Raw genomic sequence first — 20,937 nt, 5'->3', positions numbered from 1 at the left:
CGCGAAGTTGGCGCATCTGCAGAATCGCTTGCTTCGATCGAGAAGATCGATGTACCAACTAATTATTTGTAACGCGGTGCAAAAACGCCGCCGCTGGGAGTAGAGCCTCGGGGTCATCGTTTAATCGCGAAACACTCGGAGCCCCGGAACCCTTGCCTAAGTGAATAGATAAAGCGTGTGTCCCCGGTCGAGTCACTCCATCGAAATAGAAAACGCTTGAGAGCAGGAAGCGTGGCGAAGAATAGAAGATAAGGAGTCGCTGAACGGACGAAACGAGTTCGCGACGAGACGCGAAATAGAGGAGACGGCCGAGAGAGAAACCGTTCCTCGTGCGAGAGTCACGAGATACTGAAAACGAGGATCGCGCGACACATTCAGATTCGATCGGGCTCGAACGCGATCTATCGCGACTGCCAATTCACGAAGCGGAGTGCGTGGAAACCTTGACCCCATGGAAATGTTACGAAATTCGGTCGGCGTCTCTTTCTCTCTTTATTGCTCTCTTTCCGTCTCTGTTACTCTCTTCCTCTCTCTCTCTCTCTCTCGTTAGCCTCGACGCACGCCGCTTACGAATAGAACGCGACGATACTATTCGATCGAAACGACTTCGAGCGATTCAGTCCTCCGAAGCTCGACTCTTTGCTAATTCGAAGCTAATTCGAAGCTGATTCGAAGCGAACAATTGGATTAAATATCTCGAAAATAATGTTTAACCCTTTGCACTCGAGTGGCGACTCTGAGGCACCAGTAAAATTGTTATATAACATTGCAAGATCATTTTTATATCATCAAAGTTTCTATTTAAAAACAATGTTAAGTAGCGAAACTATCGCAAGAATAAATTTCATATGCATAAAAGTGCACATTGTTGCATAAAATAGAAATACTATAAGCCAGTGAAGTTATTCTAAAACGGTTAAAATTGTTGCGAGTGCAAAGGGTTAAATATAAAGTTTTGTCTCCGAGAAACGAGGAAATGCGCAAGTAGAATCGGCCAGCCATAATCAGACGCGGCGAAAGACATTGCGCTCTTTGATCAGCCACCCTTATTATCCCCTTGCTGTACTATTTTTATAATCACTATGATTAGGATTTTATCGATCGTATTAATTTCTTAAAAGAACAAGGAATTTTATATTTATTGTATTGTTACGTCTACGCGAATTTTTAATAGGTTTTCACTAGAAATCTTCATCCTAGACTCGTTAATGTTCGGCAAGGGGTTAACTTAGTGCCGAGCAAAAATGTCTTATATACCTGAACGAAATTACATCATATTTAATTGATACAGCTTAACAAATTTCTAAAAAAGGATTGTAACAACTTTATAAAACCTGATAATTAGAAAATTCAAAAAGGAAGAGATAAAAGGTAAAAATATTATTTAATGAAAATATTAATAAGACAATATAGTCTCAAGTTCAGCCAGCGTCAGTGCATCCTTGTTCGGTTCTAAAAGGGTTAAAGAGCTAGACTTCTATCGCAATAATAAAATTACCCTATGCAGTTTCATCCCCTTTTAAATTTTATTACTAAATCGATGCATAAATTTAGACCTCGTTTTTTAAAAAAAGCAAATACGAAGATTTCCGCGAAAATATACACTATAGTTAATTATTTTATAGTTAAGAATCGCGAGTTTGGTCCTGTCGCTCTCTTTCTTTCTTTTTCTCGAGGAGTGAAGAGAAGGAAAAAGAGGTGGAAAACGTTCGAAGGCTTCGAATGCCGGGATAAAAACGGTCGACTAATTAGCAGGAGAGTGCTCCTATCCATCGATGGACTATCGTGTAAACACAATAGGCGTTTCCCTCCGCCCCTCCACCCTTCGTCTCGGTGGCCACTCTTTGTCGAGTCCTCCTCCCCCGGCCTCCGTCGCGGCTCTCGCTTCTTCCCGCCGAGAGCTCAAACAAATACGATACCGGAATCGGATACAAGGAAACCATTAATCAAAACGAAGCGCGGATTCCACCGGCTAGTGGAAGATTTTTACCGGGTTATCTGGCACCCCTGCAATTCCTGCGGCAGGAGACGATTCCACGGAGACCCGTGATCCGTCTGTGTCTCGGTTTATTTGCCGCCACCGTCGAGTTTCTTCAACTCTCCGTGCAAAACGCGCGAATACATCGTCGAAAATATCCGAATGCACGAACTATACAGTCTTGGTGGAGATTACAAAGTTATGACTATGTGGTTACAATGTTTAAAATTCGGTCGCTATGCATATTTTTATTAATTTATTGAGAGATCATTGCTTGCTGTTGCATTTTCGTTTCGTGGTGCTGTACGCATGGTATAGTTTGTGTTATTGACGGGGTTTGGCTATGAAAAATATCTAAATGCACGACTATAGTTCTAGAGATATAGTTGTAAAATTTAAAAATTAATCCATATTGCATATCTTCGTTAATTTAAATATAAATGTCTATTCGCTCTTATCGAATGTCTTTTACTTTTATGCACATACATTTCTTCCACATACTACGCACACCTTTATTACCTACGTATATAACCGTCATATCACTTTCTATATATTTTCATAATTATTTTATATTCATATCATTAACAATTCCAACCCCTATTAACGGACATTAGAAACCGAAACAGCAAAAGCAATTCGTCGGATAAAAACACATCATTCGAAATAAATATTTAAAAATCCACGGTGTAGTTTTCTTTAACAATATTTGAGGTTATCGATGCATCGATTTTAAATTGATTCGACCGCGCGTAGATCCGTCAGCGAGCGACAAAAATCGAACGGCGGAGGAAAGGACCGAGGAGGACTATCTAATTCCGATTGGTCGCCGCGGATTTTCGCGCGAAATTGTTTTCGCTGCGGCCGTCAACGAGTTAACTTCTGACACGGCACAGATTGCAGCCCGTTGATTCCCTCTACGCGTCGCACAGTCTTGACCCAGTGTGCATCCACGCGAAATTTTCCGCTGCACCGACGCGCGTCGACGATGTTCGACGACGCGATTTTCGGGGATGCAATGATTACAATTTTTTAGTGAGTCGTTTGGCGACGATATTTATCAACAAGTAGCTCAATGCGTGTCAAAACATTAGCAGGAGATCGGAGAAATTAGTCGAAGACGAAGTCTCAACGAGACTTATTAATTCAACCCTTTGCACTTGAGACTTCGAAGCGGAGCCATTTAAAACTGATCTTCAATTCGATGGCTCCGTGATAGAGACAATGGATATAAATTTTAGACAGTTGTGTTTCGAAGTCTAAAGGGTTAAACGCACCATAGGCAGCTCTTGGACACCGGCCTCGTGGAAGAATTTCACCGACCACTCTACGACCGATTTAACTCTTTAAATCGCGTCTTTATCAGTGTCAATAATGTCAAAGATTTGATTGATTTCTCCTTTCCGCCCGTACGCCGCGGACCCGACCTTATTAATCATCTCGCGTCACCGCGAGTTATCTCGCATCATTGCATTAAGCTTACCGCCGTGGTAGTATCAAGGGCTCGCGGCCGTCGATTCAATAAACATGATTCAATAAAAAAGCAAATCGAACGTAGAGAAAATCCTCTTCAAGTATACTCACAGCAGCCAGAAGTCCTGTAAATTAGTGTCTCGCGGGCTCTTCGATAAAACCGGAAAAGAACAGGTGGTTCCGTAGCACTGTACTCTGCGCCCTTCGTCCTCGACGAAGATCAATTGTCTGTGATCGGGCGCCCCTCGGTTGCCACCACCCTGTCACTCTATCACCACTGTCTCTTTTTCTCTTCCTTTCCTCTCTCTCTATCTCTCTCTATCTCTCTGTAGCTGTTGTCTTCGCCAAAAGTTGTCTCCGCTCGCTGTCGAATCTGCTTGCCGATCTGTCTGTAGTTTGTGCGCAGAGAGCACGCGATCCACGAGCTATTTAGCGGTCGTCTGCACGCGACACAAGACGCGCAATCACAGTTTCGCGACTATTGGTCAGCCGGGGGGCTGCGCTCGCCGTCTTATAAGCTTAGAGCTGTCCCCACCTAATCGAGTCGCGGTTTGTAAACGAGATGCCGAGCCCCTTCTCGTGCAGCCAGCTTGGCTCCAGACGACGTTTCGCACTCTCCCTCTCTCCCTCTTGCTCTCTCCTCCCTCCATCCTTTTCTCTCTCTCTTTCTCTCTCTCTCTCCTCTCCTTTTTCCTGCCGGTGTCCGCGCGTAACCCCTTCCACGCGACGCAGAACGGATCCACGACGTCGCGATCGTCGAAGACCTCCCCCTCGGTTCGCGGCCACCCTCGCCCCCGCGTGCGCGGTCGAGCAGCCGGATCGCGCTCGGTTTTTCGTTTACGTGGATCTCCTCGGGCGATCCGCCGCCGTTTAATCGAATCGTGCTCGCTGGTCGATCGTTCTACTCCTCGCGCCGCTAAATTGCGAGCCTCGGGAGAGCACGGCGACGCTTGTAAAATTCAGCGGGAACAGTCGGCCGACTTGCCGTGCACGCGTATTATATTTTCGAAGATATTTCCTCCGGTGACCTTTCTTACGGCTACGAGATAACTTCGCCGCGCTCCGACAGAATTTCGGACACGCTGGAACCGAAAACTTCTCTCTTTCTACCTCTCTCCCTCTTGTTTCGAAAGAGTTGCGCGCCGGCTAATACGAAGGAAACCGCGGCGAGCGTGACCGCGCGCGCGAAAATATCGATGAGTTGGTCGCGCTGATTGATTTGTTTTCGCTCGGTGCTAGCGACGAGGAAATGCGCAGGAGATTTTCGCGAGTTTTCCTCGATTCGCTGGTACGCGAGCTTCGGGGCGGGACTAACCCGCCGATGATCGACGCCGATACGGACGGACGGACCAATGACGGGCCGTGACGCAGCAGCGTCGCAGCGACGATCTATGACGCGTGTCGTTTCAATGTAAACGGTCGATGATACAGGCCGCGATCTAATCTAGTCCGACGATTTCCGAGCACGAGCACCGAATTCTTGCGAAAACTTGCGCAGAAATTCGCTCTGTTTTCCCGCGACGCTTGTGTCACCGCAATAAATAATTAACTGGCGATAACGAGCCGGCGAGTAGAGGGAAAGAGAACGAGGAAGAGTGTGGGAGACAGAGCGGCGAAGAGCGGGAGAGCGAGAGAGACGCGGTCAGCAGCGCACGAGCTTCATTCTTGTTTCCTTTTCGCGAATTTAAAAACACTTATCGCTCTTTCCTTCTGGCACGAATGTCGCAGGATCCAAACAACTGGAGAGACTGTTCTTCTCGCCATTTTCTCCGATAAGTCTTCTTCCAAAGAAATCGATGGATGAGGTCATTCCTGCAAAGTAAAAACTGAGTTAATTTTGCGGCATGTAATTCAGATAATAATCGTGAAATATTTGCGATAATGTAACAGCGTTCTTAAATTTGTCTAACTTCTAGGTTATGTCATAATAGTAATAATAATAAATTTATCTATTAACGCAATGAACCTTTAGTATAATGAAAGAACAGATTTTATACAATAACAAAAAAAGAAACCAAAAAAACAAAGAGAAAAGAAAGAAAGAAGATAAAAAAAAGAACGAGGAAATAAAACAGAAATAAAATGAAGAAAAATAAATTTCGCAGGACGACTCCTGGATCGCTCGATCGCGAATCGATCCGGAATCCGTGTCGGCCGTGGGACCTCGCGATAAAACCCCGGTCCTCGGTGACCTCTCCCGCGTTTTTGTTGGCCCGCGGCCAATGAAAAAAAGGCCGACCGATAATTAATCTCCGAATTATCGTGCTAGCGCGAGCGGCCGGCGCCGAAAATTCATAGAGATAGACCGTTTATCGTTGTCGCCGAAAATAAATCAATCCGAAACGAGGGCGGATTCGACGAGCGGTTTCATTCACGTCCCGATGCCCGGGAGTACGCCCGCAACTCGCGGCGAGGAGCAGAGAGGATTTCGCGGCGCGAATTCGCCGCCCTTATCGTCGACTTCCACGCGCGCTGAACGAAATTTCGTGCGAAAATTTTCCGTTCCGATATATACACTCTTTCGGCGGTACTATTTTCACTGTCCGGTTTTTCGTTAATTTTACGCTCGTTTATCTTGTGTACTAGCCAAGAATAAAATATCAGCGGGCTGTTTATCAGTGGACTTAGATAAACACGGTTTTTGACACTTTTTATACGGGAGCTAGAGTGCGGATTTTGTGCATTCGGAGTCGAATAGATCAAACTGGACGTTCTAACGAGATTAGAAACATTTCTGGATATTTTTGTATTATTTTCAATTAATTATGTTCGCTGATTAGTATGCGTCGAGTACTTAACACTAAACCTACCGAGCTCGAACAGTGGTCACACGTTTTGCTTCAGAATAATGACAAGACTAGATTTATTTAGACTTTCCATCATTTGTATTATAATTTATGCTCCCATCGTGATATCCATTATTAATTTCCTATGTAAAAGTCTTTATAATCTAACAAATTTTAAAAGAAAAAAATGTGGAACCGACTCGTTAAGTTTAGTGTTAATTAAATCTCTCGCAATTTCGAAATCGTTTAGCCGAATGCAAGTCGTCGCAACAACTCATCTCGATTATCGAGACGAGGAACGCGGATGAATCGAACGGCGAACATCATCGCGACACAGTATTCTTCGCGTCGTTATCTCTCGCTGTTCGATCACAGGAAGGGCATCCGCGTGCACACGCAATCGCGCGAGCCACGTTATCGACGCTTAGGACCGTATAAATATTATTGTTTAGGAATCGCGAGCACGGTTTCGTGATTCGAGAGGCCCCGTGGATCGGAGATATCGCGGGGGAGTCTGCGAGAGAGGCGGTTGCGAAATAGTGCTTGCCAAACTCAGCAGCAATCTCGTGAAATCGTCGATACAGCGCGTTTCCTAAGATTAGGAGAACGCGTCTAAAAATATGAATCTACATCTGGTTACGATCATTGCATGGGAGCAGCGAGCTGGAAGATTCGAAGCGAGAGCGAGGAAGCCACGCCTACTAGACGGGACACGCCCACTTGCGACAGAATTAGCTAGATACGTCATCTATCCGTCTCTTTGTCGTTTTGGTGGCAGCAATGGGCGTGATCTGGAATTAAATAATAAGAATAATGAATAGAAGTAAATAAGAAAGACGATCCTAAAAACTAGTCTTTTAGAACTATAAAGCGTAGGTGTTCTGCGGGGGTCGAGCGCAACGAACCACGCCCCCAGATTTTTGCTAGACGAACAACGCACCATCTTTTTGCTGGAAGAATCGTTCGAAAGGTTAAAAACAAAGCCTGGGATAAAGATTTCTCAGAATTCATCGGGAAAGCACACGCCCCCGCAACTCGGCCGCATTCCCGCGGACGAGTCTTTTTTTCCGGGTCGAGCGGCCGCGGATTTTCCTGTTGAAAATGCGTCGCGGCGCAAAGGGCGAGGTCCGGCGTGCTCGTGACGCTAACCTAACCCAACGGGGACGTTGGTATCGCGATGCCTAATCACACAGCGCTCGGCCGATCTTTTAATTTCCGACGCGGACGGGGTTGTCGCATGAGTGGCCACGCGCTCGCGATAAGTGGAGCGCGATCGAATTTTTCGATAGATTGCGCCGGGCCGAGCGGAAAGTCACCGCGACTTGGCACAGTTACCATCGTCGAGGATGATCCCCGGCTAGGTCAAGAACCTCCGTCCCTCCCCCGATTGGCCGATTCGCGCGGCCCTGTCTCTCCTCCCGTGCCGAATCCTCCCACTTGCGAAACTAGATCGCGATCGGCGGCGCGGCTCCTCTCGCTGCACCGAGAATTCCGCGAAGAATCGGGCCCCGAGCACCGATAATCATCGGAAGCGTACCATCGTCGGCCTGGCAGCTGCGCGGCGGCACCATAAATCGTCGTTGCGGCTCGTTGCTAGTGTCAACCGATCGACGATACTTTGACCGGCGAAAGTGGCTCGCGGCGGCTTCTCTGATCTCTAACCGACTGGTTTCGGCAACGATCGATACGTGAGCGTCTGACCCGGCGACCGGACCCACGGCTCACCCTTTCGATTTAAACGATCGACGACATCGCGCCGTCTAATTTGCTCTTCTTCGAACCCCGCCATACGATTAGCCTCCTGGTTTCTGCCGAAGTGGACGGTGAACCTGGTCGGCATCAGCTTCTTCTGAAAATTTAGTTCATCCGTCAGAATTTTTTAAATTATTTATACATTTTTAAAGAAGAGGATTTTTCAAATAATTATTCGCCAATTATAATAACGTCACTAATAATCCTTCGGGTTATTTAGGTTAATATAAAATTAAATCATTCTCGAGAAAAGAATTATTGAGTATGTCTTTGGAATAGTTTGACAATCTTAAAAGTTTTGTGGTATATAAAGTGTCCGGTAGTATCTGAATTTTATCAATGATCTTTTTAAGTAATATTCCCAGCTAGTTTCGTCCATCTAAAAATCGAATAAAATCATTTCATCGCTGAAGTCTAAGTCGCTCTTTTGTTTCGTCAATTGCGAGCGTTGCTCGAAACGATTATTAGGAACGCTGTCCGACGTAACGAACATTCCACCGTTATTAGACGATTTAAAGTCTTCGATACAGTGTAGTCGACTTCAATAAATTGGGCAAGGTTAATAGCACTGGCCTCTGAATTTAGGATGCCGTTGTCTGGAAGATTCGACGTTCGTCACGCGGCTTCGTTTGCTTTTCAGTTTCGACTTTCGTAATTGATAGAACGTCGTCGTTGACAACAGATTGTTCGCCGTTCGCCCTGTTCGTCTACCAACAATGACCTGTAACAACCATGCGCGTCTCAACTCCGCGTATCGCCGATTGAACGGTTTACGTGTTCCATAGAAACACCGCCGATTCATCGGTTCAGCCTCGATAGCTCGCCGAAGAGACGATCTGACCTCTCGCGCGCGTGCTCCACCGAAAAGTGAAATCTCTCTTTCTGGCAGACGATAGAGGCACCGAGAGAAGACGAGTACGGAGAGACGGAGAGAGAACGATAAAGCAGCGGAGATAGTTCCGACGAAAAAAGTCACGGCTGGTGCGAGGGTCGGCCAATTGAATTTCTTTTTGCTTTGTTTACGAGCTGATCGCGATTCCGCTACGGTTACCCGGAGTAAACACGGTCCTCCCGCCAAGTGTCTCCAAGATCTCTCGGCGGCTTTGCGAGCTTTCGCTTTCGCTCGCGCGCTTTCGTTTTCGCGCGTGCGGTCTCGCTTTCGTTTTCTGCCCCGGCGGGCGAGTGGCTTCGCGCTTCGCAAATGCGGAGGTGACTTCATGCTGCAGATTAGAGAGCCGGGAGCGGGAGAGGGGAGGCGAGAGAGAATCGAGGAAAAGGAGTGAAAAATGGAGAGTGAGAGAGAGAGAGAGAGAGAGAGAGAGACGAGAATAAGAGAATCGAGAGCAAGAGAGCTGAGAATGGAAGCGCCGAGAACGAGAGAATCGAAAATGAAAGAGCCAGGAGAAAGAAAGAAAGCCGAGGAAAAGGAAAGAGAATAAAAAATAGAGAGAAAGATAGAACCGAGAAAAATAGTGAGTCGAGAAAAATAAAGAATGAAAAATAGAGAGGGAAAGCCAGGAACGAGAGAGCCAAGAATGAAAGGAGCCGAGAACAAGAGAAAGAAAGAGAAGACAGCGCGAAGAAGAGAGAGAGAGAGAGAGAGCCGAGAAAGAACCGTGAAACGGGGAGAGTAACAGAGAGAGAAGCGAACGACTTAATTAATGATCGATGGGTTGGAGGAAACACGGGAGAACGATAGGGGGAGAGAGGTCACCGATTTGATACCACCGGCTCGTACAAAGTGTAGTTCCGCAGACAATGATAAAACATAACATCGTCGACGCCGGGCCCTCAATCAGAATTTCCACGAGCTGACTCACCGAATAGTCCCACGCTAATTACAAGTAGAACCGGCTTGGAATGATCAGACACGCCGACGGATCCCGGCACGGCTCCGTGCGACGGACAGTCCTGAAACGAGAGAGATGCCTTTCGCAGTCTGCCGACGCGAAACCACGGATTCCAGCTTCTCTGTTTTACTATTTAATTAGATTGCAAGGATATGCTAGCGAACTGAATATCTCTTCTGCTTAGTTGAGTGCACTTTAATCATCCCTTTGGTGGCTTTAACCCTCTTAGTACCGAACGACGATATATCGTCGTTGGCTATTATTGACAAGATAGTTTTCTTAATATTTTTATTAAACAACAATTTCATTCCCTATTTCTTCTCCCTTTTTGAACTTGTTATTTATCAGGCTTTTCAAAATTCTTGCAATTTCGTTCCGAAACTTTATCAAACTTCGTCAAACGAGTTTTAAACATTTCGCTCAGATACAGACTTATTTGGCCGGTACTAAGAGGGTTAATTGTCCTCTGATTAATGATCATACTGTGTTTGTATTTATTGAAACATTCTATTATTCTTATTACAGCGAGCTTTCTTGAATTTATTCATTTAGCTGTATTAGGTGCGGTTTATTTTAATATATCTAATTAAAATATATCTATTTTATCTATTATGTCTACTGTAATGTTATTATAAATGTATAATAAAATATACATATATTGTAATAACAATATTAAAATATTGTTATAGTATTATTTTAACCTAAATCCTAGGGGAAGTATAACACAGAGCGATGAGGGAGGGTGCACATTGTTCTTCGTTAACTCAACGTGTCCATGCTACACAGAGACGTGATAGTCGAGGATTAACACTATCTCGTCGTTCTTACTGTTTATTTTAACGCTTTTTAATGTACTTATTTATATATCTATTTATTTGAGAAGCAGTAAAACGAATTATAAATCGTATTAAATCGAGATAAATAGATAGAAGAGACTACAGAAAATGTTGAGGGTGCATCAACCCTTCCGTCGCGACGCGGCACTCTAGGAGTCGCAGCACGCGCATCCGACGGAGAAACGACTGCCGCCGTTGAAAAATCAAGGCGATCAAGCGGCGAAACGACGAAAAATGAGAGCGAGAGGATCGCTGTGGCAACAGGTTGCCTCCGGCAAGGGTCTCGCACCCTTTCGTCCGCGATAAAAAATTTCGGGAGATCGGGGCGGTCTTGCGCGGGTCTTGTTTATTTATTTACGAGAACTTTCTAACGGCCAGTAACCCTATTTTGTAACACAGTCGGCCGTCGGACCGCGGCCGTTATCTTATCGGCCGTAATTAATGAAGACAGATGGCACCGGAGGTGTTCCGAAGACGGCGCGCCGCTTCGATTCATCCGGAGAAATTACTCAGCCCAATAATTGGATCAAGGAAAATGAAACGGCGGCGGTTTTATCAATGGAATTTGTCCGGCCAGCATCCCTCTCGATCGGCCGGGGCGGGAGTATCGTCGCGCGGAACGGCGCGAACGGCGGCGCAACTATTTTCGAAGGAACGAGGAATAGGTTCCGCCGGTCTCCCAGATTACGGCGACACGAAATCAAACGATTGCGAAACAGAGATAGTGCGAGTCGTCGCCAAAAAATTCGACACATCGTGTGCAGCGGAACCTAATGATGACGGCCTCGGGCGGCCGGCCCTGACCTCGGCCACCCCTGCGACGACCATCGAAAACAACAGCTCGGCCGGCCCGACGCTGGCCGACGACGGGCCCACCTGATTCCGATGGTCGCTCCGGATTCGTCGAATTCTTAAAGAGACTCCGGATTGGCGTACGGGGTTCCACGGATTTCAGAAGAATCTAAAGTTAGAAGGCGAATTTTCGAATCCGGCTCGGTCTACGCCGTAGCGGTTATTCGCCATCTATACCCCAGGAATTTCATATGGGTGAAACTTTCGTGTGCCTTGCGCAATTTTCTACGACCGTGTTATCGCGGGATGTCGTCGGGAGGCTGTGCCAAGGCGGCATTCCGCAGCGATTGAATCGATAGAGGCGTGGAACGAGAGGGAACAATGCGCGATCCCGCAAGGGAAAAAGGGAGCGACGAGCGAAACGCGTCGCGTCGGAATGCAACAAGCGAGCGGAAAGTTCCGAGACGATAACTGTGCACGATAACCGGCCCGCTTGATCGTGGATATTCGTCTCTAGCCGAGCGACAGCTCGTTTTTCGGGATCGAGCTTCTGGGCTCTCTCCGTTCACGAGCTGCGCCATGATAATCGCCGGATTTGCGAGGGCTCGACTCGAGCATGAATATTGTTTAATTATTCGAGGCCGAATGTCGACGTACCGACGATTTCTGGAATGTACTACCTTGAAAGCTGCTGTCATGTAATTTGGATGCGGGCGTCGCAGAAGATCACGATATGTTCTTCCTTTTTCCCATTGTATAAAGCCAAACGATCTGGAGATGTTCATTTTTCCCATCATATGAATCCGTGTTGTATGATTTGGTTTTTTTTTCCATTCTTCTTTCATGTTTTCTCTAGAAGAAAAATACAATGTTAAATAATAAATTCTAATATTAATTAGTGTTGGAGTTTTTAAGTTATTATTAAAGAAAAATCATGTAGCAATAGTCTCTATACGTCGTCGTTGGTTTCCCAGATGGTTTCAAAGGCGACACGGTGCTCTGGTGCAGGATGCTGCTGCCAGCCGTGGAGAAGAGGATCTACAACTTGCAGAGCAAGCAGCTGGTCAAGCTGTTCTCCAGGATACTGCTGCAGGACGAGGACGAGATGCTGGAGCACCTGGCGCAGGGTGACGTGGCCGAGACGATTCGCAAATTCTTCGAGGAGAGCGTCGCCGCGAAGCCAGCCGCCAAGAGCGTGCTCACTCTGCAAGAGGTACAGCGACCCTACGATCTGAAACCAAGTTTATCATTTAAATTTCGTCACTGAAAATCCTCCGGAGAATCCTCCGAATTTCTCTCGTGCCGGGTCAAGGTATCGCTCCCATTGCCGCACGAGAATAGAAACGCAGCCCGCGCGATCAAGGACGCTTTATTCCGCAATTTTTTGCGCCGCCCACTGCCTCGGCCCTCCCCTGCTTCTCTTTCAGCGAAGGTCAGCCGGGGTCCATTCTTCGTAGATTTCAGGAAGTGTGTTGTTTTGCACGAGGAAGTAACGGCTGGCTCTAGAGGAAAGCTCCTGTCTCGAATGAGAATCGATCTCGTCGTGATTAGATTGCATGGAGTTTCGGCCGAGAGGGGAATTCTACAGGACTCGGCCGGGCTTACTAGGATTTCGGGTCTGGGACGGGCTCGGCCCGGTGTGAGCCTCCTGCGAAATAACTATGTCCCGAATGGAATAAATCAGCCGGTGATTTCAGCGCATCGATCGTTCTCGATACGTTTCCCTTTTTGTTGCCAGGTCGACCAGTTCCTCGCGAAGCTGTCCACCTTGACCAGGGAGAACGAGCAGATGCAGCACTTCCGGTCGATCCTCCCCAGGTAAGATCAGCGGAATCCTATTTGACAGGTGGCCAAAGCCTTCGTTTCACGGTTCCAATGTCGCAGGTGCACCAGCAACGACTTGAAGACGATCGTCAGATTGATCAAGCACGACCTGAGGATCAACACCGGCCCGAAGCACATGTGAGTGTCTCTTTAATTCTTCTAAGTCTAGAAATACATCCGAAAATATATGAGACATATCAGACTGCGGATTTTACGCATTTGCAAACAAACTGGACAAGTTAAGCCTTATCTATTGCTTTCATATCGCAGAAATGATAAAAAAGAAAAAGAAGGAAACTTCACCTCCATCTTTGTTACAATCAACTTCATACATTCTATATTTTGCATAATGAATCGCAGTCTAATCATCGTCTTTGTAAAGATATGCAACAAGCGATTTACCCTTTTCAAAGGGTTAAAGTTCTAGACCCCTGACAGAGCTAATTAACGCTATTGCAGCTTGGCAGCGGTGCACAGCGATGCATACTCGGCTTTTCAGACCTCCAACGATTTGGTCAACGTCGTGGAGCGTTGTCTACAGATCAGGAGACCCGGAGGACCGGCTGCAGCATCTTCAGGGTCTCTTTCCGGCGGCAAAGTCGCAGCTCTGACCTTAATGACGCCCGTTTTGCCGATGCTAGTAAGCAATTCTTTACTCTAAAGAACAATGTCTTGTCCTCGCAAAGCAAAACGTTTCTTGCGAATCGATAGGCAGAAGCTTGCAAGTCCGTGGAGATGGCGATGAAGAAGTGTCCGGACGGGTTGCTGTCCGAGGTAAAGTACGACGGGGAGCGTGTCCAGGTGCACAAGAGAGGCAGCGAGTTCCGGTACTTCAGCAGGTCCTTGAAGCCCGTGTTGCCTCACAAGGTATGCCTCACCTATTTCACTCTTCTTTGGGCCTTGCCGCTACTTCCTAGGTTATGTTAAGATGACAATATATACTTCCGAGGTTATGTCTAGCTTACATGTGGATAATATATATTTATATATAACATATACTTCCATAGCTCGTTAATAACGATCGTTCCAGGTGAACCTCTTCAAGGAGTACATTCCCAAGGCGTTCCCGGACGGTGACGACCTGATCTTAGACTCGGAGATCCTCGTGATAGATACGAAGACCGGCCAACCGTTGCCCTTCGGTACCCTAGGCATCCACAAGGTACGCATTCTTCTGTAAAAATCGAACTCCTGAAATTTCCAACCTATCAGTAAACATTTCTCATAGAAAACGGAGTTCAAAGACGCCAACGTCTGTCTATTTGTGTTCGACTGCATCTATTACAATGGCGAGGTCCTGTTGCACAAGTAAGTTCCATCCACAGCTTCTCCAGGAACTATGGCGTTGACGTTCCTCCGTGTTGTAGGAGCATGATGGAGCGCAGACAGATTCTTACGAAGAGGATGACGGAGATACCGAACAGGATCATGCTGTCCGAAGTACAGGAAGTGCATGTAAATAGTTTCAATCCTCTCCTTTTAACCGCAACATCTAGGTTTGGTCGCGTATTGTAACGACTTAAAAGGACGATGGTTTTAGAAGCCGCAGCAGCTCGCGCAGATGATCGCGAAGGTTCTCAAGATGGGCCTCGAGGGATTGGTTCTCAAGGATATTACTGTAAGTATCGAGCATCGATTAATTTTATCGTTACTGTGGAAGATAATGTTCACAGGGCAAGTACGAGCCTGGTAAAAGACACTGGTTGAAGGTAAAGAAGGACTACTTGTTCGAGGGCGCCATGGCCGATACCGCAGATCTTGTCGTTCTCGGCGCTTGGTACGGCACTGGAAACAAGGGTTCGTATTTATCGACTGTCGCTGCATACGCTAATATTTTCATTGGGGGATTATTGTTCCTTTGATCTCAGCTCTTGATGCCTTAGTCTTTTGCATCACTGCTTCAAATTTAAGCCGATCTTTCGAGCAGTAATATAGGATACTTTTAGGTGAAATAATGTCAGACAGTAGTGCAGGTCTAATATTCAAACTAGTGTTATGATAGAGCTTCAGAATAGTGTCGAAACAATAGCATAGACACTTTCTTCAGGGCCTAGAAAGTCACTCTTCTATTTATCTTTAATCTACCATCTGATAAATCCCTTTACAGGTGGAATGAAGTCGGTGTTCTTGATGGGCTGTTACGACGAGGAACATCGTCAGTGGTTGACGGTGACCAAAGTGAGAGCTTATTAACCAACAAATACTAATTAATGTTACATCAACTAAACAATATGTTGACGCAGGTGCACACAGGTCACGACGACGCAACCCTGGTTCTACTGCAGGACGAGCTCGACATGATTAAAATCGGCAAGGATCCTAGCAAAGTGCCCTCTTGGCTAAAAGCGAAAAAGCCGATGATTCCGGACTTCGTGGCGAGAGATCCGAAGGTATCGAGTCTTTTCATAATAATGCCTATTCGAAGAGCAATGAGTGTGATCGATGGATCTGTCTTTTTAGAAGCAACCAGTGTGGGAGATCACTGGCGCAGAGTTCACAAACCAGGGTGTACATACTGCGGACGGGATCAGCATTAGGTTCCCGAGGGTGACGCGCATTCGCAATGACAAGGACTGGTCCACGGCCACCAATTTAGCCGAGCTGCGTAATCTCTTCGCCAAAAGTTCGGATTCGATTGATCTGAGTCGTCTCTTACCTGGCGGCTCCATGTAATTATTTTTCTCTAATCTCGAGACATTTTCAATCGTTAACTCCTTGCTCTATGATTTTTCTCTTGGTAATCGTATTAGTTACTCTGGTATACTTACCAGTTAATAGCTTCATTTATATCTTCTGTAAGTACTGTATAACTAAAAGAATCTTTTATAAAAAAATATCTTTCTCCAGGGACGAAGGGGACCAGTCTTCCGAACTAGACCTCTCCACAACTCCGGAAAAGAACATCGATGCGAAGCCAGCGTCTTCCAGGAAGCGGAAGAGCGATTCGGATAAAGAGCAGAAAGTTCGCAGAAAATCAAACGGTAAAGCAAGCGGCGTGAAAATTAAAGAAGAACCATTGGATGTGGAAATTAAGGACGAACCAGTCGATATAAAGATTAAGACAGAACCAATGGACGTAAAGATTAAGGAAGAACCAATGGATGCAAAGATTAAGGAAGAACGAACGGATGTAAGCATTAAAGAAGAACCAAGGAGCATGGAGGAGGACGAACGGCCAGAGTTCTACGCGTTCATAGACAAGGATGTAGGCAACACGTAGATATTTATTATTTAATTTTAAATCGATTTATCATTTATTCCATTGATTTTTTTTCGCAGTATATAGAGTATTCCGCAGCTGGAACGCCTCTGAATTGGATAGACGATCGAAAACCTCCGGATGGTCTCCCTGCAGACGCGAAGCCGTTGTCCAGTCTCTTGATTGGCGAATTGGTAACCTGTTTGCCCGACTATAGAATCATAATTCAATCTCATTTTCTATATAACGCTAAACCTACAGAGTCGTTCAAAAAGACTACACAGTTTTTTTTATAAAATTGCTGAAGTGATAGAGATTCTTTCCTAGGGAACAATTGAATACATATTTTAATTTAAATATGCATTATAATAAAAGCTGTGCAAAGTCCAGAAGAAGGATGTCTCGTTGCTTCAGTATCAAGCGTTTAATGCTTAAACAAGTAAATGGTTTACAGAAGTCAAAGACGATCCTGGGGAAAGCTGCCGTGGCCTTAGCGCCAGGATTCAAGCGGAAGCAGCGCAAGCGGATCCACAGAATGCTGAAAACGTATCCTTTTGTGCGTCGAGCCAGACCTTTGGCTCTTAATTATCTCGGGATAGATAGGATTACGTTTCTTAAACCAGGGATAGGAATCGGGTCAACGTGCGCCTTTTCTTTCGCTGGAAAATTCAAAGGGGATGATTGGGTCGCTAAACCAGATCTATTTTCCTTAATCCTGATGAATCGCCAGGCTCGGAGCCAGGACGTTGACGGACCAAGAGCGATCGATAGCCACGCACGTGATCCATACTGGCCCCGAGATTCTCTCGTCGACGATCCATGTGAGTACCCATCCACTCTTGTAATCATGGACAGTGAAGTCCAAGGCGATGTTTCGGACGGCGAAACAAAATTGTCACCGCTATTTTGGCAAACGGTGTTCTGGGTGGCATTAATGGGCGGCTTTTAAATCGATCGAACGCTACAGGCCCTCGATAACGGAGTTAAAGTCGGTTAGCGGCGCGAGTTAAGCGGCTTCCGGTCGCTGCTACGTGTCAGCTCCGCTGATCGTATGCGGCAATTATCTAACTATCCGGTCCTCGGCGAGCTGTCGATCGCGATTTCCGCTCGTTCTGGGCTGCTCTCCGCGGATCCTAATCTACTCGACACGTTTTCCAGGAATTCGATGACGTGCCGAAGACGGCCAGGCACGTGACCGTCGGCTGGCTGGATGCGTCAGCCTCCGCTTCCCAGGTTCAAGACACGGAAGAGCACGCTGTCGAATTGGCAGAGGACTACTGCGTCTGCCCCTGCAGCCACCGATGACCGGAAATCATCCCACGGAGCTCTGGAAGTCACGTACACTTCCCCGTCGCGAGACCCTTTTCTACCGAAGAATTGCATCTTTTTTTCTCTCTTTGTCGGAGATTAGATTCTGTAGATTTACTCTTTCCGAAATTGTCGAGACTACGTCGTAGGCATGAAATTAAATTACCGAAATGTCTGAATGAATTAGCGGCTGTCTAAAGTTCAGCGTTAAATAATGTACCTTTCAGCTGAATATTTTTATAAAATCGATCGAAACACATGCGAATCCCGCGTCGTGTTTTCGATGCTTTTAAAACTGATCTTTTTTTAACGCTGTAACGACATTATTCGGAGAAGACGAATTTTAACTTTTATTCTGTTATCTCACGCTGTCCGGTGAATTAATAGACAAAATCATGTTTAACGAGTAGAACATTTTACGCACGAGGAAAATCGACTTTATAGAATGTCTGGCGTTTACATAAATAAATACGTGGAACATAAGTGCTAAACCCTCGGTAATCCTCCACCACGGACGAGAATCGATTAATATACTTTGTCCAAAGCCTGTTTACCATTCAGCTAATGCGACTTCTTTATGAAGCATGTGCATAAAATTCGCAGTTGCCGAGTACTTTGTTCAGTACTCGGTTCATTCTCATAACAATTATTTGTACTGAAATATTTGACTATTTTACGTCTCTACTATTTCATTTGTTTGTTTCATGTCGTTTTGGAGGCTGAATATTGCGCAACGTTTTACCATGTAGGAATATATTTTGTCTAATATACTCGTCGAAAGCAGCTGATTGGTTAACAGATTCCTCGACTGTAGTATCTGAGCGATCCACTTTCCAACCCTTTGCACTCGGGGCTATTTTAGGACGAAAATTAAGACACTTGTTTCAACCTGTGTATTTTTATTTAGTGCGACTGTTTTTATCCGGTAATTACGAAATTGAATGTGTATGCTTATAAAAGACAAATGTAATATTACAATTCGAGCCACGCGAGTGCAAAGGTTGAAAACAACCGGAGAACGAACAGATCCCGATTTCCAAAATCGAAACTCCGACCGAAGTTCAATTCGCTTTCGCAACTGTTCCAGCACGCGCGTGGACCGTGCCCATTTCCGACGTCAAAAATCGAGATCGCTTTTGACCGGGGCATCGTTTCCGGAAGCCGTAGAAGCGGGATCGAATTCTATCGGGCCGGCGGAGTGGTTAATTGCCGGAACATTCCGACGATTGGGAAATCGTCGTCGGAACAATGGCTAAGAGCGGCCACGCGCCGTCCGCAGATGAGCGGCAAAGAGATCGAAATCCCGTCCGGCTTACCTTGCGACGCGTTTTCCGCCTGCGGATAGTACACGCCCGGGGTCGTGAACAAAATGGGGCAGGACAAGGCTCGAGAACGTACCACACACTTTTTATATCGTTTTTCTGGATACAATTTGCGCCGAGTAACTCAACGAAATTATCGCGCGCTCGACGATCAGCCGCTGGAACTACCGACATCGATTCGCTCGCTTTCCCACGTTCCGATATCGGACCGATAAACACGGCAAACACACCGGAGGGTTTACAGATTATAGCCCTTCGCCAATGTCCGCGATAATTGGAGGAAATAAAAAGGGAACGCGCGAAAGGAACGATTGTTCCGCGCCTCGATCGAGGACGCGATTTGCTCCTCCGATAATTCTTGCGGGCGAAATGCCGAGAATCGATTGACCTTTATTAACGTATTGCAATTTTAGCCGTTCGTCGCTCTCGCTGATTGGAAAGCGAAGTTTCCTTGTTCTTTCCACGCCTTCCCCGTGATTACTCAATGCGGAACGAGTTTCTAGTTGGCGACCCTTTCTTCCCCGGTAGTTCCATTCGCGGAACGTAAATCGGCGACATTTAATCGGAGCGGAAGCTGAGGGAGTAGGGCTCGGAAACAGATCGGTCGGAGATTCCCGTCGATCGCGGTGGAAGGGCTTTTCTCTTTCGACTGTTCGCGATGCTTTTTTGTTCAACCCTTCGCGCGTTCGCGGGTCGCAGATTTCGCGGTAATTGCGATAGAACCATATCCCGTCACCGACACCGCACGCGTCGCTAATCTAATTTGGATCGAATTAATGTCGGGTGCAGAAGCGATACGCAGCCGCGCGGACGAAATACTCTTTTTTTTCATAGAATTTTTCAAAAATTATAATCGCCGTCGATTGAGTGTTTGCGTTTAGAATTTTGTTTCTAATTGACAATTAGCTAAGAATTCGATTTCGGTGGATAACGTTCGAATCGATTGTTCCGTTCGGATCTGACGCGCTCGCTGTCACCGTCGCACATCTGCCTGCGTCAACGATCTCGTAATTTGCGAATCTCTGTGCACTGTTATACATGTGTTATCAATGCTGTCGTCCGCACTCTCCTTTGCGTCGCGTTTGACAAAACGCTTCGGCGGCGTTGACGAGCTGGCACGCGAATCGCGGTAGCGGCCGCGTTAACAAGGTTTAGTGCCGAATGTCGAGTGCGTGAAAATTGTAACAGATATCATCCGATTAACACGTTCCGTGCCACGTGTTCTACCGATGCTTACGAGTTCATTGTTTTGCGTTAAGGAAATAGTTTACGACGAATTTAGAACTGCAGAATTAATTTCTACTGGAAAAATCGGACGTAATGAGTTTACTTTAAATAATTATATGATATGAATTATATAGACATATATATTATATCATATAATTATATAATCATGTTAGTAATCATAATATGTTTATCTCACGGTAAATAATAATTACTAGACTATCAAAAGACTAGTATGAGTCGAGTAAAAGCAGCTGGGCATGGAACGTGTTAATGGAACCGAAATTAAAAATTCATAACACGTCGCAGGAGATATTAATTTATAATCAGCCTACGGATTCGACGCATTTGCGACAAAAATTAGCAGCTGATTCATAGAATTGCGAATACGTAAAAGAAATTGATACCATTACACTATCTTCAACTTAACAAAGCTATTAACACTTTACCGACCAGTCATCCGGCCGTAAACATTTATATATATATATATATTCATAACATTAACATTGAACAATATTTATTTTATCCATTTAATTTATTTTATTCATTGTAGATATGTAATATTTAAAAAATTATATAATACTACATCAATAATA

General features: G+C 45.8%; 2 protein-coding genes across 3 annotated transcripts in view; one reads left to right on the top strand and one right to left on the bottom strand.

Moving 5' to 3' along the window:
- The window catches only part of LOC144474786 (uncharacterized), a 10,352-nt gene extending 6,239 nt beyond the window's left edge, over positions 1–4,113 (bottom strand). Inside the window, exons 1-2 of one of the 2 annotated variants that reach the window (XM_078190052.1) lie at positions 3,984–4,113; positions 3,560–3,888 (exon numbers count right to left, since the gene is read on the bottom strand). The gene's annotated coding sequence lies outside the window, so the exon portion shown is untranslated. The other variant, XM_078190051.1, reaches the window with a different exon arrangement.
- An 8,330-nt stretch (positions 4,114–12,443) lies between these two features.
- On the top strand, positions 12,444–18,278 carry Dnalig3 (DNA ligase 3). Its single transcript, XM_078190049.1, has 18 exons — positions 12,444–12,677; positions 13,203–13,282; positions 13,349–13,426; positions 13,748–13,928; positions 14,000–14,155; positions 14,319–14,450; positions 14,517–14,596; positions 14,656–14,743; positions 14,829–14,906; positions 14,962–15,085; positions 15,396–15,466; positions 15,532–15,678; positions 15,749–15,957; positions 16,136–16,493; positions 16,568–16,681; positions 16,942–17,033; positions 17,218–17,308; positions 17,646–18,278. The coding sequence occupies exons 1-18, from the start codon at positions 12,474–12,476 to the stop codon at positions 17,790–17,792; spliced, it is 2,430 nt and encodes an 809-aa protein (XP_078046175.1). The 5' UTR covers positions 12,444–12,473; the 3' UTR covers positions 17,793–18,278.
- The last annotated feature ends 2,659 nt before the right edge of the window (positions 18,279–20,937 follow it).

The sequence above is a fragment of the Augochlora pura genome, chromosome 9, assembly GCF_028453695.1.
Source record: "Augochlora pura isolate Apur16 chromosome 9, APUR_v2.2.1, whole genome shotgun sequence".
NCBI classification, from domain to species: Eukaryota; Metazoa; Arthropoda; class Insecta; order Hymenoptera; family Halictidae; genus Augochlora; species Augochlora pura.
Note: the sequence above shows the minus strand (reverse complement) of the source record. Positions and strands in the feature narration are given on the sequence as shown.

Coding starts and splice junctions, on each gene's coding strand:
- Dnalig3 (XM_078190049.1), top strand. CDS start 12,474: ATGCTGCTGCCAGCCGTGGAGAAGAGGATCTACAACTTGCAGAGCAAG. Junction 13,427..13,747: donor AACACCGGCCCGAAGCACAT/GTGAGTGTCTCT, acceptor ACGCTATTGCAG/CTTGGCAGCGGTGCACAGCG. Junction 14,597..14,655: donor GGCGAGGTCCTGTTGCACAA/GTAAGTTCCATC, acceptor TCCGTGTTGTAG/GAGCATGATGGAGCGCAGAC.